The 20,099-nt window shown below is 41.2% G+C and overlaps 1 protein-coding gene across 24 annotated transcripts in view; it reads right to left on the reverse strand.

Annotated features, from left to right (window-relative positions):
* Positions 1-20,099, reverse strand: part of ubr4 (ubiquitin protein ligase E3 component n-recognin 4) — a 44,460-nt gene that overhangs the window by 20,787 nt on the left and 3,574 nt on the right. For 6 of the 24 annotated variants that reach the window (XM_079589266.1, XM_079589261.1, XM_079589277.1 and 3 more), the window contains exons 5-48: positions 16,825-16,964; positions 16,345-16,447; positions 15,711-15,852; positions 15,502-15,626; positions 15,295-15,419; positions 15,140-15,199; positions 14,868-15,058; positions 14,214-14,313; positions 13,991-14,146; positions 13,781-13,898; positions 11,716-11,757; positions 11,339-11,526; positions 10,720-10,876; positions 10,546-10,631; positions 10,275-10,444; positions 9,860-10,139; positions 9,636-9,774; positions 9,403-9,482; positions 9,016-9,144; positions 8,746-8,928; positions 8,501-8,623; positions 8,187-8,416; positions 7,791-7,909; positions 7,564-7,661; positions 7,322-7,479; positions 7,036-7,242; positions 6,347-6,448; positions 6,156-6,256; positions 5,685-6,072; positions 5,214-5,277; positions 4,915-5,106; positions 4,765-4,835; positions 4,483-4,675; positions 3,463-3,696; positions 3,197-3,367; positions 2,933-3,115; positions 2,681-2,839; positions 2,442-2,594; positions 1,868-2,095; positions 1,603-1,760; positions 1,340-1,514; positions 583-784; positions 330-493; positions 1-217 (exon numbers count right to left, since the gene is read on the reverse strand). In XM_079589266.1, coding sequence (XP_079445392.1) covers positions 1-217; positions 330-493; positions 583-784; positions 1,340-1,514; positions 1,603-1,760; positions 1,868-2,095; positions 2,442-2,594; positions 2,681-2,839; positions 2,933-3,115; positions 3,197-3,367; positions 3,463-3,696; positions 4,483-4,675; positions 4,765-4,835; positions 4,915-5,106; positions 5,214-5,277; positions 5,685-6,072; positions 6,156-6,256; positions 6,347-6,448; positions 7,036-7,242; positions 7,322-7,479; positions 7,564-7,661; positions 7,791-7,909; positions 8,187-8,416; positions 8,501-8,623; positions 8,746-8,928; positions 9,016-9,144; positions 9,403-9,482; positions 9,636-9,774; positions 9,860-10,139; positions 10,275-10,444; positions 10,546-10,631; positions 10,720-10,876; positions 11,339-11,526; positions 11,716-11,757; positions 13,781-13,898; positions 13,991-14,146; positions 14,214-14,313; positions 14,868-15,058; positions 15,140-15,199; positions 15,295-15,419; positions 15,502-15,626; positions 15,711-15,852; positions 16,345-16,447; positions 16,825-16,964 — 6,804 coding nt within the window. The remainder of the gene's footprint in view (positions 218-329; positions 494-582; positions 785-1,339; positions 1,515-1,602; positions 1,761-1,867; positions 2,096-2,441; positions 2,595-2,680; positions 2,840-2,932; positions 3,116-3,196; positions 3,368-3,462; positions 3,697-4,482; positions 4,676-4,764; positions 4,836-4,914; positions 5,107-5,213; positions 5,278-5,684; positions 6,073-6,155; positions 6,257-6,346; positions 6,449-7,035; positions 7,243-7,321; positions 7,480-7,563; positions 7,662-7,790; positions 7,910-8,186; positions 8,417-8,500; positions 8,624-8,745; positions 8,929-9,015; positions 9,145-9,402; positions 9,483-9,635; positions 9,775-9,859; positions 10,140-10,274; positions 10,445-10,545; positions 10,632-10,719; positions 10,877-11,338; positions 11,527-11,715; positions 11,758-13,780; positions 13,899-13,990; positions 14,147-14,213; positions 14,314-14,867; positions 15,059-15,139; positions 15,200-15,294; positions 15,420-15,501; positions 15,627-15,710; positions 15,853-16,344; positions 16,448-16,824; positions 16,965-20,099) is intronic. The other 18 variants (XM_079589276.1, XM_079589275.1, XM_079589272.1 and 15 more) reach the window with 12 other exon arrangements.

Here is a 20,099-nt window from a genome sequence, read left to right on the forward strand (position 1 = left end):
TGAAAATGGAGAGCTTCTTGTCTGCCTGAAGGGCTTCCTCACGAGTGAAAGGGAAGTCAAACCAGCGGCAGCGCGTCAGGTTCAACTGCATGGTGCGTCCAAAGATTTCAATGTAGGAGGGAGATCGCTCAATGGCCTGAGAGCCCACCTGCACCCTCATTCCCGTCATCACCATTGAGTTGTTATTGTTCACTACTTCCACCGTGAAACCTCCAGGCTGTTGGCGGGGAAACAACATAAATGACTTAGTGGAAAAGTAGCTCAAATGTCTTAGCAAACCACTGATGATCATTTCAAAACAATATTGTAGCTAGAATCCTTTTTTATACCTTGGTGTTGGCCACATACATCCCTGTAGAGTTCAGGCGGTGTTTGATTTGTTGGCCGTTGTAGACCTGCAGCAGGTCGTTGCCACCAAACTCCACCTCTGTCAGCTGCTGATTGTGCTCGAAAAAGTCTACAGGAAAAGTGACTTGGCTGGATGTGCGTGTGGCTGACGAGGGAAAACAAAAAGGCACATAACCATCTCTAAACAGCACTAAACAACATGTGATGAATCCGAGAGAATGTGGCGTGACTCACTGGCCGTGGCTGTCTTGCGTTTACGGACAGGTTTCATGATGCTGATCACACTGCTAGGCTGAAGGGAGGGCTGGAGCCAATAGGACGTGTTCTCCACGTTAGCCATGTATATACGAAGGCTGCCATCTTCACACAGCAGAATCATAGTGGTGCGCTGCTGCTCGTTGCTCGCTGTGTGACGGATTGCTACCATGTCCTGAATCTGAGGGGAAGAGAGAGACTTTATGTGTTTGCTTGACTTGGCATAGTACTAGGATTTATTGTAACCAAACTTTTGCCCATTCCAGCCTCTGGTACACTGGTATCAGTAGTAAATTGGGAAATTTAATAATTCATAATAATAATTCTCAATCTGCTTGTAATCTCAATTTCTGGCATTCAATAATTGTCTAAATGCATCGGTAATGCACAAAACAAAAATGCATGTAAATATTTTATTATTATCATTATTAAATAAATAAAAAGATCTATTTAAAAAAAAAAAAAAAAAAAAAAATCTATATTCCAGTAAATATTTTAATTTATTTATGATACATTTTATAACATTCCCAAGGCTGTGAATCCATTTTTTAAAAGTAAAATGCAGTTTTCTGTGATTAATCACACCTAACATTATTAATTGTGATTAATTACTGTGAGCATATGCTAGCCACAGGAAGTGAGCAAAAACTTCAAATGTTGCATTAAGCAGTCCACACTAATCATAGAAAACATATATTTTATACTTCCTCTAGACTAGAAAAATCTAGGAACTGACCTTAGCTTTCGCAGGCAGGGTTTTGATTTCCTGGATGAGAAATGTGTCTGGTTTTACCATGATGACCAGAGGGATTCCTGTGGTCTGCTGTACGCAGCACAGCAACCCTGGGTGGTTCATCACTTCTGACCACTGACAGAGTGCTGGAGAGGTCTTACTACTACCTCCATTAGAACTGGATGTACAAGAGAATGGACATTTGAGAAATACAAAACACGAGTGAAAGAGTGTTACATAAGAATAGCCTAATGTAGAAATCCTACCCTTTGACATTGATGGTGAAGAGTCTCTGTGTTTCCATGCTGCTGCGGCTCACTGTGGCAGCGAATGACTTGCCCTGACTGTAGCTGAAGAAGAGCATCTGCAGGACGTGGGAGTAATACACTGAGACTCCGCCTCCAGCCACCTGGCCATTACTATCCTGTGAAGCAAACACACAACTAACTCAGCATGCTGTCATGCTCAATCCATTTGGTTAACTTATTTCAATCTAACTGACTATATAGCAAAAGATAATGTCGTAAGAACCTTCAGATCCTCGTGGTTGATCTCCAGAACGTTGGTGACGTAGAAAGGGCCATGCTGGGCGCTGCTGGACTCATCCATCACCTGAGTGTACATGTAGCCAGCTGAGGACATGATCACAATGATGTTTTTGCCCTCCTCGTTAAACAGGAATGTGGCATCTCTGATCTTCGAACTTGGTAGCAGGAAGTAGTACATGGGGCTCAGGGCATCCACAGATAAGTCGTAAATCTGCAAAGAACAGTCATTTGAGGTGAAATACTTTTGGTCAGTGACTTTATATTAAAATTTATCTCACATTTGAGGACAAAATAATTTAAGTAAATACAGCAAGAACTAGCATTATACTTACACTACTGTTCAAAAGTTTGGGATCAATAATATATATAAGAACAGTTATTTTAAACTATTTTTGACAAATAAATACAGCCTTGGTGATCATAAGAGGCTTTTTTCAAAACAGATTTGAAAATGATAAACTTCTAATTGGAAGATGTTTGCCAAATTTCTAATTGGAAGATGTTTGCCAAATTTCAACCAATAACAAAGCAGTTCCATGACAAGTACAATAATTCACCTTGACAAAATCAGCAGTTATAATGGCCAATTCAGTCTGCGATCCAGGAAGCCAGATGGCCTTGATGATGAAGTTTCCAGTTGCAAGTTGTGGATGCAGGACTAAGTGATCTGACACAGAGCCTGTGCTGCTGAACGTCAGAACGTGACAATCCTGTAGATGATAGGCACAGAGAAATGAGACTAAAATCATTGGAGAAAACAAAAAAGTCATGTCATAGTCTTGTCTGCATTTGCTACCTTGAGTCCACACACTGCTAGATAATCCTCATTACAGGGGTTTCCTGTGAGGCTGAGCACAGTGAAGGGAACCGGAGCGGAGGCTAGACGAGTCAAAGTCAGCTTCCTCTTACTGGAGTCAGCCTGCTTCAACAGCGCAGACAACTGCAGGACCGTGATCTGCAAAAAAACAACAAAAAAACAACAACATGTAGTCTCAATAAAACATAAAATAGCAAAGATACAAACTCGTTTTAAGGTTTTCTGTATTACCTTGCCCTTCTCATGGCTGACAGCGAGATGTTGTCTGCGTCCGTGAGGGGACGACAGCACACACATGGCCACCCGACGCAGCACATGTGCGCTGATGAGCTGGCGGATGGTCTGTCCTTGATCTCCACTGTAGTTCATTCTGACATTCTCAAAAGCACCCTCTTGTGAGCCCAGTGTGGGAACCTGGAAGATAAAATCATGTTTAGTTTCAGCAATTTTGTTTTGGGAGCATTAAAAATGAGTCTTTAGGTATTTGGTTCATACCATGAGCTGGTCGGTCATCTCAACGGTCTTGTCTTGAGTGTGTAATTCGTTGAGAGCGTGTTGAGCCCGGCTGCTGCTGCCCACCGCTGATGCCTGCTGGAAGTTGGTCTGAATGGCATCCATTAGGAAAATGAGCAACTCCAACACCAGAGCTGCTGTGGAGGAGCTTGACTGCAAAAAAGAATGATAGCAGTGAGACAGGTCCGGCCTGCTTTCAGTCAAAACATCAGTGATTCAGAGAATGAAAAGTGAGCAAATTCTCGCACCACTTGAACGAGCAGGTCCTCTCTGCAGCCCTCGATGTTTTTACATACGCTGCTCTTCTTAGGCTTGTCGTCGTCGCTGCTTTTGCCGTCACAGATGGTGACTTTTCCTTTGTCCGCAGGTGAGGCGCTCTGGTGACGGATGGCGCTTTCTGGCATGCGCAGCTCACTCTGAAAGGCCGAGGACTCCTTCATGGTGGAGCTCATTCCACTGCTTGGGCTTCTTTTCACTAGAGCCTGTAAAACAAGGATACAGACCCAGGATTAGGATACAGTATGCAATGCATTGGCTAAATTACAAAGATGTTTATGATTGGGGAGGGGAGGGGACACCACATGGAAGAGGGAAATAAATTAGATTGTTACATGCTTTGTGTATCCATCAAGGAGACATGCATGAATGGTTATGACTTAAATGATGAAATGTTTATCTGAAAAAGTTTTTAGACTAGAAAAATAAGTGAAAATCTTATGGATATACAACTACTATAATGAAGATTAAAGGAACAGTTCACCCAAATATTACAGTTTTAACATTATTTACTTGCACTCATGTTGTTCCAAACTTGTAAGTTTCTAAAGAAAAATTCAAACCGAGTACTAAACAGGATCGGAAACTTCTGAAACTTAGTAATTTTCCCCTTACATTTTAAATAAGTGTTGTTGTTTTTTGCTTCTGGGGATATAATAATAGATGGAGATATAATCCAAATCTTCTGAAGCCATTCTGTAGTTCTATGGACTATTCAAAAAAATGTTTGGGTGCTTTACAGTGACAGTTCCTATGGAAAGTGCTGTGTAAAATTACCTTTTATGTTCCATAGTTTGTTATAGTGGGTGAACAATTCCTTTAACAATGTAATCAAATTAATCCTAAGTAATATACTACAAAACAATAGAGGACACACTTGCTATATTACCAAAAAAAAGGAAAGGTGAAATGTTGCAAACCCTGATGAATTGGGGGAGATCTGAAATGAGCTAATGGCAGTCAATGATAAATGATTTGCAAGCCAAAGTTACCGCTGTTGCTCTTTTCCCATGATGACCTGAAGTATTCGGTCTCACCTGGCAGCTGCCATCCTCCTTGGCACCGCAGTCACAGAAGAAAGAGCCGTATTTGGCATAGGAGATCTCATGGTCTTTGTGACAGACCTTGGCACACACTGTGCACACACCTACCCCATCCACCATCTTACAGGTGTGACAGTGATACCTGTACGGGGAAGAGCGTGAGATTAAAGGCCAACAGCACAGCTTCTGAACGCTTCTGTTTAGCAAAGGAAGGCCGTGTGGGTCCATTACCAGTGCTGGTTCATGAACTCCTTTTGAGTGATGGTGAAGGTGCATAGCTTATTGCAGAGTGAATCCTCATCCTATAACACAAGAAACTTAGATATGATTGGAAAAATCAAAGCATTCTTTAAATCTACAGTGAGCAGACCGTTTCCTGACCGAGTCTTCAGCCTGTGAGTCGTCTTCCTCTACAGCTAGGTCCTCCACCCAGTCAGAGTCCACTTCAATGGCCTTCTCTTCTCCCTCCATCAGGAGCTGGGATGAGCCCTGGCCACTGTTCTGTCTCAAAGCGTTCATCACATCCGCCAGATAGGAAATGATGTGGCAGGCACACTCCAGCATGCTGGCATGCTGCAAACAAGAGTGTTTCACTAATGGCCCGAAACAATTCAATCCAAGCAGAGTGAATGGTTACCGTAGAAACAGACTTTTGACTTCTACCGTCAAATTGCACCTACCTTGCCTTGCGACACATTAGCGGTAACCTTTTCCACAACGTTCTTCTGATACAAGTATTTTTTACTGAAAGAAAAATAGGAAAATTTCAGATTTAGGAGGTACATGCCCCATGAAATCAGAGTTGTGGTTCTGTGGCTTCAGTCTATGTGTGGCAGTTTCTAATTAAAATTTATGCCAATAAAAATGCTGTGAAAAAGCTTTTTTTTTTTTTTGTAATATTTTATTATTGATTTAAGTTCACCTGTAGTCAATCTTTGATCCCCAAAATTACATATTGAACCTGAGCTAACTTGAACTCAAAATGGAACATTTGGACGTTAACATATCAATAAATATTGTAACAAATGGATTGCTCATTAGGAGTTTATGTTAGTTAATGCATTGTCTAAAATTAACTAACAGAACCTTATTGTAAAGTGGTACTTTCATTTTTTTAAATATACGATTTCCCTCAGATGCCAGTCACTCACCATCTTGTGAGCCAGTCAATGGCAGCTCTGTGTAGCTGTAGATGTCCTGCTCCTTGTCCTGCACTGGCTAGAGTGGCCATGATGACCATGAGCTCAGGAAAGCCTGCCCCATCCCCGCTGGCCAGCATCTCCGTTGCCATGGGTATGAGAGTGCTCAGAAGCACCGTGCAGACGCCCTCGCCTACCTGGCTGTTATCACGGACAATGTAGGAGGTGAGGAGTTGCAGGAGCTGCCTGTTCTCTTGCACTGTCTCCAGCTGGTCTGAATCTTTAGGAGGGGAGGCTGTCATGCGCCTCAGCCAGGCCTGCAGCCTCATGGGCTCCACACAAGCCAGCTGGGCCAATGAGCCGCACAGGCACAGAAGGCTGGGATTGGGGCTCTTTTCCGCTGAGGGACGAACACAAATGACAAGTGTAAGAGGGGAAGAGTAAGAGGGGCAAATTTTTGAGAGACATAGCATGGCTACATACTGAGCTGGAACAGTTTAGTGAAGAATTTCAGAACTCTGTTGCAGAACTTTGCAGATAGATTTTCGTTGGCTGTGGCCATCATGATCTGCACCAATTCTCCACTACAAGACAAAGGGGGAAAAGTGATGTATTAAAATGATGCAAAGGGTTTCAAGCAATTCCTAAAAATAGTTTATTCAGTTAGAATGTACCTGAATGAGAAGAATTCCTCCATTGCTTTGCGGACCTGACTGCTTTCCAGCTGTTTCTCCAGGTACTGTAGACACTCTTCAAGAATGGACTCATCCAGACCACTGATTGGAAACAGAACCATATTAAAGGCATAGTTCTCAAAAAAAAAAAAAAATTGTGCCTCATGTCGTTCCAAACACTTAAAACTTGGGTTAATCTTCAAAACCCAAATTAAGACATTTTTAATGAAACCAGTTTTCTGTCCTCGATTGACAGTCCAGGTAACCAAAATTTGAAAAGACCCAAAAAGGTTTTAAAAGGTGCCACATAATTAATCAATATAAATCGCTAGAACAAACCTCATTGGTTTTCGAGCAGCACACACTCATGAACAAGAACCAATGAGGTTTGTTCTAGCACGCAACACACACAAGTTGCCGTGCTCAACATATGTGATGCGCTCAATCTATATGTGCATGTTTATATGTGAATAAAAGCCGAATTTAAATCTGTATTAAATCTCATATAGCGATCACATCTCTTCAGAATTAACCAAAGTCTTATGGGTTTGGAAAAACATGACGGTGAGTAATTGAAGACAGAATTTTCAATTGTGGGGGAACTAACCCTTCAATCTAGATTACAGACAGTAATCACTCCTAAAGTTTAGGAGTCTGTTTAAAAATAATATGGTCATCTGGGGTCTCACCTGTTGGGGTCAGAGTGATTGGCGATGATGTTGTAGCAGCCTGTGATGAGACGCTCGTAGACGAGAGCCAGGAAAGCATCAGATTCGGCGGGGCCCAGGATCCTCTCCAGTGAGGTGCTGCAGATCTCCGCAACGCTCTCTGTGCTGCTCTCCAGCAGGAGGGGCAGCAGCGTGCGGATCACCTGTGGACTGTTCAGCTCCTCTGTGCTATAGCCAAATACAAAAAATCTTTAGCATCCATCAAACTGTCACCATGCATCTGTTTCAACTGTCACTCAAGACTTACACAATGAGATCCCCAGTAAGGCGCACTAACGAGAGCAGAATGTGTTTGAGAGAGGAGGCTAAAGGCAACGATTGGTTGCTGAGGGTCCCCAGGTGGGCCGCTTGAATCGCGCTGATGTAACTTTCCGACGGGATGGTGTCATTGGCAAAGGCGTTCCGCTGTGGACAAAGAAACCGATCAGTGTAAAGTAAATAACTAAGAGAGTGCGTTTACTGTAAGAGCTGAAGTAAAAGCATGCATACCCATGAGCCAATGTTAGGGAATTCATTAGTGTGAATGTTGTTCCATGTTTCACAAAGTGTCTGAACGGCTGATGGCAGATTCTGCATCACAGTCTGACCTAAAAGAGCAAAAACAGCGGACATAAATAAAAAACACCTGTATGTACCCTGCACTGAATGGATTAGATATTTACACAATGTTTTTTTTATGTATATTGGCATAACATCTTGATTTCTAGAATTCTTACCTAGCAAGTTGGCTTTGCAGCGTGTGGATCCGATGGACAACACAGCAGAATAACCCTGCAGTTTAGCTTCAGTGGGTTTGTTTTCTCCTTCCTCTGGCAGGCTCATCAGCAGGTATGACCTGAGCGAACATATGACCAGCAAACCAATCAAAAAGGGCTTAAGGACAGTTCCATTCAAGCATTTGGTTTTAAAAAGTTTATTTGAGGACTTTAAAGGGATAGTTCACCCAGAAACACCCTTGGAACACAAAATGAGAAATTTTAAGGAACCTTCATACAGATATTTTTCAAAGATCACAAGCTCGAAAGAGGATTAAAGTGCCAGAATTCTCCTTTTTAGGTGAACAATCCTTTAAAATCTGTAATAAACATCAATGTATGTGGTGTAATCAGAACCTGGTGAAGGCTGTATAGACGTCAATGAGCTGCAGTGTGGCAGGCAGCAGGTTTTTGGTGATTTCAGAGGATTTGTTGGGGTCTGTATCAGCAGCTACTTTGGAGAAATGCTCATCTAACGACACTTGCACTTTGGAAATCACAGCATCCAATGTGTAGATGGTTTGTAGAGAGGGTACTTGGTGAAGAGGTAGGATGCTGTTGGGGTCCACGCAGCAAAATGACGAAATCTATGGAGGAGATGTTTTATGAGGTCATATATTAAGAGACAAGAAGATCTGTATCAGCCATTAATGGCTACTCTGAGAGCGTACCTGTCTGGCGATGTATTCCTCTGCAAGATCCACATCATATTTTACTGCACTGCATTTGGCCGAGGCCACTACGATCAAAGATGTGGCGTGGTCAGCTTTCATTCCCTGTTTGACTAGGTTTTCCTGATAAAAGAGAGTTAACAGAGATTAATCTGAAGCCTAGATGGACTTGACCAAATAATCCTGGTCCTAACCTGTCCTGTATTTTTTAAAGATTTTCTCAAGGTTACTGTTACAAAACCGACCTGGATCCAGTTGACGAAAGTGCTGACTCGCAACCTTGATGACCACCTCAGGGTATGTAAGATGTCACTCTCGCTGGGGTCACTGTTGCCACTCTTAAGCTGCTCAACATAGGCCTTTGAGGGTGGCAGCACTCCCAAGATCTTCCACAGCACTAGGAAGTAGTACTGCAAGGAACATGCTTCCTGTAACAGAGATTGACAGCGACATTTAGAGGTCAACCAACACAAAAACAAGGTGATTGTGAATTTAACAGAATGTGTCTAACTCACTACTGGGGTGACGGGCTTATTTTCCTGCCGTCTCGCTGTGTCAAAGCGGGAGCCTGCAGCCAACAGGGAGATCAACGAGGAGTATAAATCGTCATACTTCACCGCACCATTGAACAGCACTTGGAAGACCTGTAACAGTTGACACATAACATGCACATTAACTTAAAATGAACATGTACATATAAACACAGGTCTTCAAACTTTTAAGGAAAAGAGCCCCATGACAAACTTCTTTTTACCCCTAAGCGTCGTGAGTATATCAGGGACACTGAAAAGTTAATGCAAACTTTCCGACAAAAAGTTTTGTATTGACCATTTTCTTTAACTAGGTGCACAGACACTCCCATGGCTCTAAGACTTCTATAGACTTGTGATGTGTGGCCTCACCTTGCCGTCAAGTCGACTCCTGTCATCCTCTGAGGCTTCAGGGGACAGAACGCAGTAGAATTTCGGCTGCACTGTGGAATCTAAATGAGAGCAACAACAGACATCAATAACAATCAAAACAGCTCTTGCACTAAATAAGCAAAGCTTTCAACTGTTGTTTGTTGAGTACTGCTGTATATGTGATACAGATTCTCAAGGGCATAATGGAGAGAAATATAAGAGGTCTGACTTACTCCTACCTGCCGAGCAGTGCTTGGCCCAGTTCTCCTCCACCTCTTTGAAACCATAATAAAGTGGGATGGCACCTCTCTTTCCCCCCTCTTGTCCAGAACTGGCTCCGGATGCCAATGGTGTCAGGAGATTGTACTGAACCTGAGTGTGGTAATAAAATCAAACTGTTAAAAACCATCTACAAAACAGTGGCATGTTTCCAGTGAAAGTACAGCTACATTCGTACCTGCTCAAACAAGTACATGGGAGCTTTTGAGTACTGGTGCAGCAGGTAGTCGAACACAAGCAAGATGCGGGCCAGGTTGAGGGGTACAGCCTGAAGCTGAGAATCAACGTGGGCCGCGATTTCAGCGATGGCCTGCATGCAGAGGGTTAGGACGTTGCGGCGACCCTTTTCAGAGAAGTTGTGGAAGATGAGCAAAAGCAGCTGGAGGTGTTCAACGTTTAGGTCCTCGTCAGCAGGCACCGCTCCCTGTAGCGTGTGCTGTTTTAGGGTACCCACAAACCTAAGGGAAATATAATTTCAGTTGTGAATAGGTTATACAACGAATTTGATGTCAACACACAATATATCTTGTGAAGAAGCCAAAGCTACATTTGAGAAAAGAAAAGTCCTTCTTAAAGATTGAGTGATGTCTTACCTCTCCCAGACCTTCATGCACTCGGGTACATCAGGCTCCCCCTGCTGGCTGGCTTTATGCTGCCAGATCAGCAGTAACCTGGAAAGCACTGAGAGAGACTGAGGATGGATGTACATGGGCCAGGGACCCTCTGAGAATGGGGCAACACCCAACTGCTGCAGAAGAGTGTTCTGAAGAAAAGTTATACAAAACAAGGTATCAGATGCCTGTTGTCTATAATATTAAGGCATTATAATAAGGCATTTTTAAGCATATTTTATTAATAATTTACCTGTAGGGATGGAGAGGGCAGGTCTGACGTTACCAAAGAGTGATTGAAGTGATAGAGGGCTGAGGCGAATTCGTCATCAGATGAACCTGGACAGCAAAAAAGTTGCATATTAGGAAAAGCCTAAATGGAAGCCTAAATGTAAGACCTAGATAAGAGTGAGGGGGCTTTAAAAACCTTTGACATCTTTGTCGACATCCTTGATGATGCTGGCGAGGGTGGCCATGTGCTGCTCCGTAAGGGACACGCTCAGGTAGTTGCGAATGAAATTATTTCTGGACTTCAGCATGGAGGTGGTGATGAAGTTTAGTATGCTTGAGGCCAAACTCAAAAACTAGAAGAAGAAACGCATCAAGTCAGCATGAAAATGGCTATTGCAATCCATTTGACTTATTGTGTATTGTAAAGTAAACCGATATGGCAGTTATATTGGATTTACTGACAACTGACAACCTAGTGGCATAACTGAAACATCACGCAGAAGTCTTTGTTTTTGAATAATTTTTGCATAGTACTATTTATGTATTTAAAGTATGAAATTGAATTTCAAAAAATTGAGTGCCCCCCAAAAAAATATACATTTTGATTTCAACATATCAAAACAGCCACAGAGGTTTTCTTATTTCACACTGGTTTTGAGTGACTGAATCATGAACTTAAAATCTCTGCATAGACTTGTCTAATTTGGTTATCAGCTCGCCATATAACAAATGTGTTTGTACAGGACATAAAACAATTTCAGTTCCAGCAGCAAAGTTAGTCAATATCAGATCTGCACTTCACATTGTGGCCTTACCAACTCCGGGTCCTTGCGACTAGCCAGGATGTTGCCGTTCTCTGCCGTGTTCAGCTTGCTGGGGCTCTTGAGTCTCGGGGACGTTTCCAGAGGTGGGGGAGGAGGGGGAGGTGGAGGTGCCACCTTCTCTTTACTGGGAGAAATAGTCTCTTCAAACCACAGTCCCAGAATGGGCTCACTATCATCATCTGAAAACACGCCAAGAGTGACATTCAGCACCATATTCAATGAAGTCACTGTACTGTATGCAAACAGTGATGTTGTTTCCATTTAGCCATGGAAATGAATCTACTTAAGATCTTTTTACTGTTTACTGCACAATAAACAGAAGCATAATAAGACACTACGAGTCTGACCTAAAACAGAGATCTGCTGACCTGAGAAACAAGCTGCTCTTGTCCTCTCCTGTCTTCTCTCTGCTGAAATAATGAACACTGTCACTAGCTGTGATGGCTGCCAGATCGGCACAGTTAGCAGAGCATGCTTAGCGTGCCACAGTGTTCCGGAGCAGGAAGTAAACTGACCTGACTCTGAGCTCTGGGGAGGCCTGACTGCTGTCCTTCTACTACAGCGTGCAGTGTTCAGGAACTGCCTGAGAATGTCCCTGAGATTCCTCAGCCCTGACACTAGCTCAGTAAACCACAAGCAAACCCTGTACTCAGCTGCATAGAAAATAACTCATTCTAATATCATTAAATAAGACAGCTGGGAGAACCTCGCAAAAACTGTCAAGAAAAGCACAGGTCATGTTTCAATGCAAAACATTGAAAGTACATTTTGTATTAAGAAAATGAAGACTCTTTTTTTAAGGAAATTTATGTTTTTCTTGTATTTTGACATGACTGATATCATAATTAAGCACATTTAAATCCTCCCTTCCCAACTGTCAGTAGACTACTGGAATGCAAAAAGAGAATTTAGAAATTAAAATATAAAATAGCATTACAGAAATGCACAGTTTTTTAAATTATAATGCATTTATAAAGCTTATTTAGAGTTTTAAAAAAAAGTCAACAAGGAAACTGCAGTTAATTAAAAATATATTCAATTAAATCTTGCAAAGATTTTATTACATTTTACATTTTTTTAATCTTGTAATTAAAAATGCACAGGTATAATTTAAATGAAAAACAGGATAAAATATCAAAATTTTGCATTAGAGAAAACAAAGGCCATTTTTGTGTGTTTTTAAATGACTGTTATCAAAAATAAGAGCATTTAAACCAAACCTTTTCAATTGTAGCAGCAATAAAAAAGCATTACAGTAAACCAAATATCCAAATTAAAGTAATTAATTTTTTTTAATTCTAAAGTGTATTAAGAAAGTTTATTTAGGAGTAAAAAACAATATGAACAAAATAAAATAAAAATATACATGTTTGTGGACATTCATTAATATTCCAGTACTGAGAATGTGATTTTTCTTCATTTCAAAATGTGCTTAATTGTCATGAAACATAAGTCCAAAAATATGCTTTATTTTTAGCAAAATAATGTTTCCCTTTGGATTTTGGATTTTTGTGAGAATCACCCAGCTAGACATCAATCTAATGGGGATATGTACTGGTAAAAGCAACTACTCTGCATATGAACTGAATGTCAGGTTCTTTCTTAATTATAAGATCATCTACAATGTCTGACCTCACTGTGGCCTTTCTTTACAAGGTTAAAGGGTTATGAAACACACAATTTTTTTGAGATGTTAAGAGATATGTACCGGTTGCACATTAATGAAAACAACAATAGCACTCATGTTCATTATTAAGAGAAAAGCGGATGCGTTTCAGTTTTTCTTAGCTATTTCGTTCTTCCTGTTTAAAAAGCAAAGTTGAATCAACGTCACGAAAAGTGAGGTATATGCGTTAATTCAGAGTGGTAAGAGTGGGTGGAGAGTACTTTCATCAGTTTCTTTGTATTATTCTTGAGAACACACTCGTTTAATCCAAACACTACCCTGTATTCAAATGTCACACAAGACCGGTTCAGCGCTGTTCGTTCATCTCTGAGTGTTTAGCTTTGCATTTGGACACACTGTGTGTAAGTGTATCAGTTCAGTAGCACAAGAGTGTTGTTTGCATTTTCACCACGATGCAGTCAGAGCTGGAGTTTTGATGACAAGATGGATTATCTTGATACACAGAAGAAAATTATGTAGACCCAAAATTCAAAGAAGAATGGACCAATAGCTCTGCAAATTTATAAGTAGTATCTAATGATATGATTTCAGTGAGTTTGTTGTCTCTCTCCGCTCACATTTAAATATTAATTTGTCTGTATAATGATGAGTGTGTTGCAAATGTTTTATTTTTTGTTGTCTCCCTTCTTCCCACCCTCTACACTCCCAGAGTTTTTTTCTTTCTTTTAATTAGTGTGAACAAGCAGTGCTGAAACAGGGGGGTTTCTTGACCCTTTACATGACAAGAAATCTGCAGTGTTCGTTACCTTGACTGCTGTCCTCTTCTGTGCTGCTGAAGTCATCTTCATAATAAGTGTTGGAATCAGTGGAGGCACTGGCGTCACTGCTGACCGAACCCTTCCTCTGTCGCTGCAGCACACATGCCTGAATCAAGCACAACCAGAGCCACCACATTCATCAAACACAACAGACCACTTTCCTCATAGCAACCATGATCGAGTCTTGTGGTCGCATACCTTTTTATAGGAGGTGGAGAGCAGCGTGAAGAGCAGGTTGGTGAGAGGGACCGAGTCAATGAGTCTCTGCACTCTCTGGATAGACGTGCTCTGGGCCATGATGTTCAGCTCTGCTGGAGGACCGTCACTAGCCCAGCCCTTGAAGACAGATAACGGCTACATTCACATTTACAATCTGAAAATGCCCTGGCATTTCAAAAGAAGCTATTGTGTTTGGCCTTACTCTGTGAAGAGCCTCCACTTGTAAATCCTGGAACAGTGATGTGAGCAGCTTGATTGAGTGATTGGCCAGAATAACTGACAGAACCCCAAAACCTTGGTGCCTGATGGGGGAAAAAAACTCGATACTTAATTTTTGTAATATTCAAATCCATACTAATATACATAAAATTTATACATAAAATAAATTAAAAACAGGCTCATTATTGATGGATTCATTACTGTATTAATTTATTTTAGGGTGGTGTGGGGGAGGGGGGTGCATAAAGTAAAAAAATGTCAGGATGATGCTGTTCTAATATCACAACGAAGAAGAAAAAATGCCTCATTCAAATAATGAAAACCTAAAAAAGTCTTTTGAGAAAATATTTTATTTCTTTGAAAAAAGAAAACTTTTTTTTTAAACAAAACTGCTTTATAATTTATAAATATTTGAAATATTTATAAGGGCACCTTATAAATAAATAGGTGCCCTTTAAAATATTAGACAATTTGACCTTATTATGTCAAGGTAAGGTTATATTAGTTGCAGCACATTTTACAACCTAAACTAACACTTATAACACTTAAAAAAAATTTAAACCTGAGGACCAGTGCTTTAGGACACTCTTATAACTCATATTCATTATGCAATCACTTGAAGCACAAAGGCACTTACCCTTTCCCCGGGCCAAGTTTAGGAGATCCTGCTCCGTCCTTGGTTCGGGTGGAGATGTCTCGGACCCGTAGTGCTGCCAGGGGATCTTTCTCCTTCCCTTTATCAGCCAGGGCCGTGGGGCTTAGGTTCAGTATCAAATACAGGCTGTTTAACAGGCACCAGGCGCCCAAGAGTTGAAAGTTCTGATAATGCTGTTGAAACACGAAACCAGATGTCAGATGTGGGACATATCTCACTTATGTTGTATACTCTGTGGCAAATAGTTCACCTACCTCCCCTCCAGCTCTGCGAGAGTTACTGATGGCCTGTCCAATCATCTCATAGATTTCCAGCTGTTGAAAATAAAAGGAAAAACAGAAGATCAGCAGTGTACCGAAGACAATAAAACTTTCAAAAGTCATCTGCCACCTTCACTAATGACACATACGCATTTCTGCACAATGGTAGCAGCGTCATTTTCATAGTCTTCCTCCTTGGAGCCAGTGGAGGCTGCACGAAGCTGCAAGCCACTGCCCACCTGCAGTATGGCCATGCAAGTCGCCACACTCACACCTGAGAGAAAAAACCCACACACCTGAAGCTCTCTGTGTACAGCTGAACTCTACAAGAGGAGCTTTTTTTTCAATGAACCCACCTGCATAGAGGCAGCTTAGTGCTAACACCGTCACATCAAGTAGTCTCCCAGGGGTCAAAGGCTCCAGTACAGGCAAGGAAAGTGTGTCCAAGGCCATGGTCACATCAATCACCAGGGAGTGAAAACTGAAATGGGGATGGAAGTCAGTGTACTCACTCTCTACAAAAGGTTCAACAAAAAGCAGTGAGCTGAGGGAGTCTTTGGTTTACCCATTTCGGACAGCGGTAGCATCTGCCACAGTGGCCGGCATGATGAAGAAAGAGTTGGCGGATACCGCATCCTGGAAGCGGTTGATATACCGTAAGAAGTAAGGAAGGTTGAGGCACACACGCAGCAACTTCTCTGAACCTCCTGTAATGCATGGGATAAGAATAACAAAGAATAATACAATAATACAAATACACACACACACATGTAAATAATTAAAGCGCATATATTTAACCCGCAGGGCATATATATATTTAATTGAATCGCAGCCTTAGTGAATTCACAATAGCACTACAGTATTGTATGGTTTTTAAATGGTTAATACATTGTGCATCCTTAGAAAACGGTCTAATAATGCGGTTCAAGAATTCTCATCCATGGAATGCTCCACTTCCGATATTTTGCAAGTTACTCGTCAAATGTAAATTGCAATTGAGGATTTTTGACTGAGTACTCGAATTCAACATGCAATTGTAATCTTCCTAAAATATGTCTTCATTAATATTGATATTAATCTAAATGGCATTGTCCATTGTGAGTATGGTCTTATTAGGGAATATTGTGCAGGAGGTACTTGGCCTGATTTGATCATGTGGTATTTGGGTTGAAAAGTTTGAGCTCACAAGCTCAGCTCACCTAATTCTTGTAAACTGGACACATTTTGAGAGATGAAGGCATTCTTCATTTTGGCCTGCAATGCCTGATCTGTTGTTGTCTGGTCATCACACTCATTCTCACCCTGTAAAACACATGACATTAGAGTTTTGTCCTTAAGCATCTTTGTTTGCTCATAACAAAACAGCAGTAATCCCGGGAGTGATCACATCATTAGCTGCGTTTACATGGACCCTAATAATCTCTTCGTAATCGGACTAGTAGCAAAGTCATAATAAAAAAACAAAAAGTCAGATGTAACCACATAAATCGTAATGGATTTCATTGAGATTGTAAGGGGCATGCGAGCGCATGACAAAATTCAGACACGCACACACAAACCCAATCACTTTATTTAGTGTTCATGTAAACAGTATGTTCAGATTTATCAAACAAACAAAAGGTGTCCATGTAAACATAGCTATTGTGAACTCAATTGAAAGAATAATCTAATTCACTGACCTGCATGTGAACGGATGGAGAGGCCAGCACGGTAATGTCAGGGTTAAACACTGACGTCAGCTGATTGAAAAAGTTCATTTGGACTTCTTTATGTCTGAGTTCGGGGTTAACAGGGGAAGGAAGCTCCTTCTGGTCCTCCACTGGAAAGCAAGAGAAACCAAAAGATGATTGCAGAATATTAGCAGACAGAATCTCATCTTTGAGTTGACTATTCTGGAAAAAATATGATCTTAAATCCTCTCTGACAGAGCAAAGAAAACAAAGCTTCCTTTCTACCATTTCGGCACTCACATGAGTAAAAAAGATTAATACACTCAGATGAGACAATGCTTTGCTTGGACTGAATTGTGTCAAGGAGGATGTTACTTCCATGATGCATTGCTAAATAAAATTATTTGTATACAATCATATAAAAAAAAATCCTGAGAAAAGCCCCCAAATTAACAATTTGCTGTAGGAAAATGACATATTATTGGATGTACATACAGGTCAGGGAGTATGAAAAAAGGTACTAAATTAACATGCTAAAGGAATGCCTTACTAATTTGTAATATTAAAGAATGCAATTACTAAACAGCACAGCTCCCTTCTGACTTGATCTAAAAGCAGTAAACCTCACAAGAGAGCTTATAATTAGCCACAATAATCAAATGAGCAAGAAAAGACATGCAAGAAAATTATGCTTCATTAAGTTTCGTGTGTATAGCAGATGACAAGTTGTAGAGGTGTGTGCGATTGACAAAAATAAGATCTCAAACTTTTCTGGGATTTTATCGATTTTATGCTCAAACCAGAGCTGTTTGAACCAATCAAATTGTCAGGGCGGGCTTTATACGATGATGGACAGATGATCAACAGTAACGTAATCATCCACGTCACCAAAGAGAGGTTGGGTTGGGTTCAACCCAAAAGAATTGGGTTGAATTAGTTTACAACAAAGATGGCTGCCGCTGGAGAATTGAGATGTGTAGATTCCGCCATTGCGTCTTGTTATAGAAGATATCAACATCGCATTCATTTTAAAAGAGGAACAGGAAACCGTGATCAAGGTATTAGACATGCGTCACCTACTCTGTTGCTCTGATTGGTTGTAGGTCTATCCAATTGAGTGCAGAGGCATTTCCTTTCCTGGTTCGGTTGACGAACGCCCCATAATCACAGCCCAATGGAGCAGTATCAGACTAATATTCTGACTAGAATCCGAGTATGACGACGTCAGGCTAGAACGCCCAAGTTCCAAAAGATGTTGAAGAAAATCCAAAATGCATCCAACTGAGCAGTGTAATGGATTAACATCACGGCTAGAACACCAGTCAGAGAACATTTTCCATTTACAAGCATACAACTTTCATGTGGATGCCGCACGTGTACTCAAAACAGTGTCCCTGCCTGGTCCTCAGAACACTCCAAGAGAGTTCTGGTGGCCACGATCACCACACCCACAGTTTCAACTGATCTGGATCTGGATGCCAAACTCTTCCTTCTAGCAGACTCAGGAGGTCTGGTCTGTTGGGCAGACGACAAGATGGCCCTATTATCAGTGAAAAGATAGTCTGAAACCATGGCCTTGCAGGCCAATAAGGATCCACTAACAGCAGACGATGGCCGGAGTCACGCACTCTGCAAAGAGTCCTCCAAATCAGTGGTAACTAAGGGGAAAGCAAATAGTGTCACGTCTGGCCAGTCGTGGGCTAATGCCTCCAGACCCAGACATCCCAAATCGTCCATCAGGGAAAACCAACGAGGGCAGTGAGACATCCGACTGTCCGCGAACAAATCTACCGCTGCGCCATACGTCCTCCATATCATTAGCACCAGTTCTGAGTGTAGAGTCCAATCTCCCTGCGACCCGCGGTCTGGTAGATAAACTGCTTGGATGGACAGCAGATTGACCTGGGCCCAAATAAGCCGGTTGTGAGCTACCTGAAGCGCACTCTGTGACCTTGTGCCTCCCTGATGGTTGATATAAAAAACAGTCACCTTGTTGTCTGTGCACACCAAAACATGTTTTCCTCTGCGAACAGTTTGAAAGTGAAGAAGAGTGAGAGAGATTCTCTCCAAGTGCCATTCACTCCCCTCTTGTGCAAGAGTGCCCAAAGCTGTGTTAGGTCACAAGCATATGCACCAAAGAATAGGAACACCGGCCAAGGCTTGCTGTAGAATTGCAAGCACGAGACAATAGCTCATCAGTGCGTCAGTGCATGCATCCTGAAGAACTCTTCAGCAGCAAGCTGCACAAAATAGTCACTTTGATTCAATCATGTCAGAATGAGAAAGAAACTGATTTTACATGTTAAGTGGGTATTATAGCTGAAGATACGCCATGACTTTGTTATTCGATTCTCTGTCAAGCGCGAGCGCAGAGGATTTTCCACTATTGCTTTAGCATTGCCTCTGGCAGTCTGGAGCAAAAGGAAATAGAACAGCCAATATGGCGTCTAAATGTGAAGTCACTTAAAATTAACTTCTTGTGTATTGAAACTTATATAAAATCAATATCACATTTGTTATGCTGATATCTGGAGAAAAACTGAACTCTTCATGTGATATTTATTAACTATATTAAATGATATAAATATAAACTATTACGCAGTGAAAATGTCCACCCACCACACTAGTCTAATCTACAAGACTACATGAGGCATGCATGCACTCTATGTGTGTGAGGGATATACTCAATGTCAAATCGGCGGCACATCATTAAAACAAACAGATGAAATATATCGCACAACCCTAGGGGACAAATATATGTGTTATGACACATCTGGATACCACCAGCCCTGCATCATCATCGCAAGACATGAATGAACTGCAAAGGCACCTTAGGGATCTGTCCACATGGAATATGTCCCAGCAGAATTGCACACTGTTAGAGCTTCCGTAAAAATCTACAATCCTACAGAACCTCTGCCTTTTTGTGTGTGTTTATTTAATATTTTGTAAAAACGGATCATTTACCAAAAATAATAGGCTATCCTACTTTCTTTCAGCTCCTTTTAAAAAATTTTTACCATATACACTACGGTTCAAAAGTTTAGGTCAGTAAATGTTTTTTGGGGAAGAAATTAATACTCTTGTTCAGCAAGGATGCATCACTCAATCAAAAAAAGTGGCAGTAAAGACATTTATACTTTTACAAACAAAAATATTTTTAAAAAATGAAGTTCTTTTAAACTTCCTATTTATCAAAGAAGAATCCTGAAAAAAAGGTTCAACATTGATAACAAGAAATGTACTCCAGCACAAAATAATTCTTTCAACAGGATTAAAAAAAA

This window comes from Phoxinus phoxinus (assembly GCF_949152265.1).
Source record: "Phoxinus phoxinus genome assembly, chromosome: 18".
Lineage (NCBI taxonomy): Eukaryota > Metazoa > Chordata > Actinopteri > Cypriniformes > Leuciscidae > Phoxinus > Phoxinus phoxinus.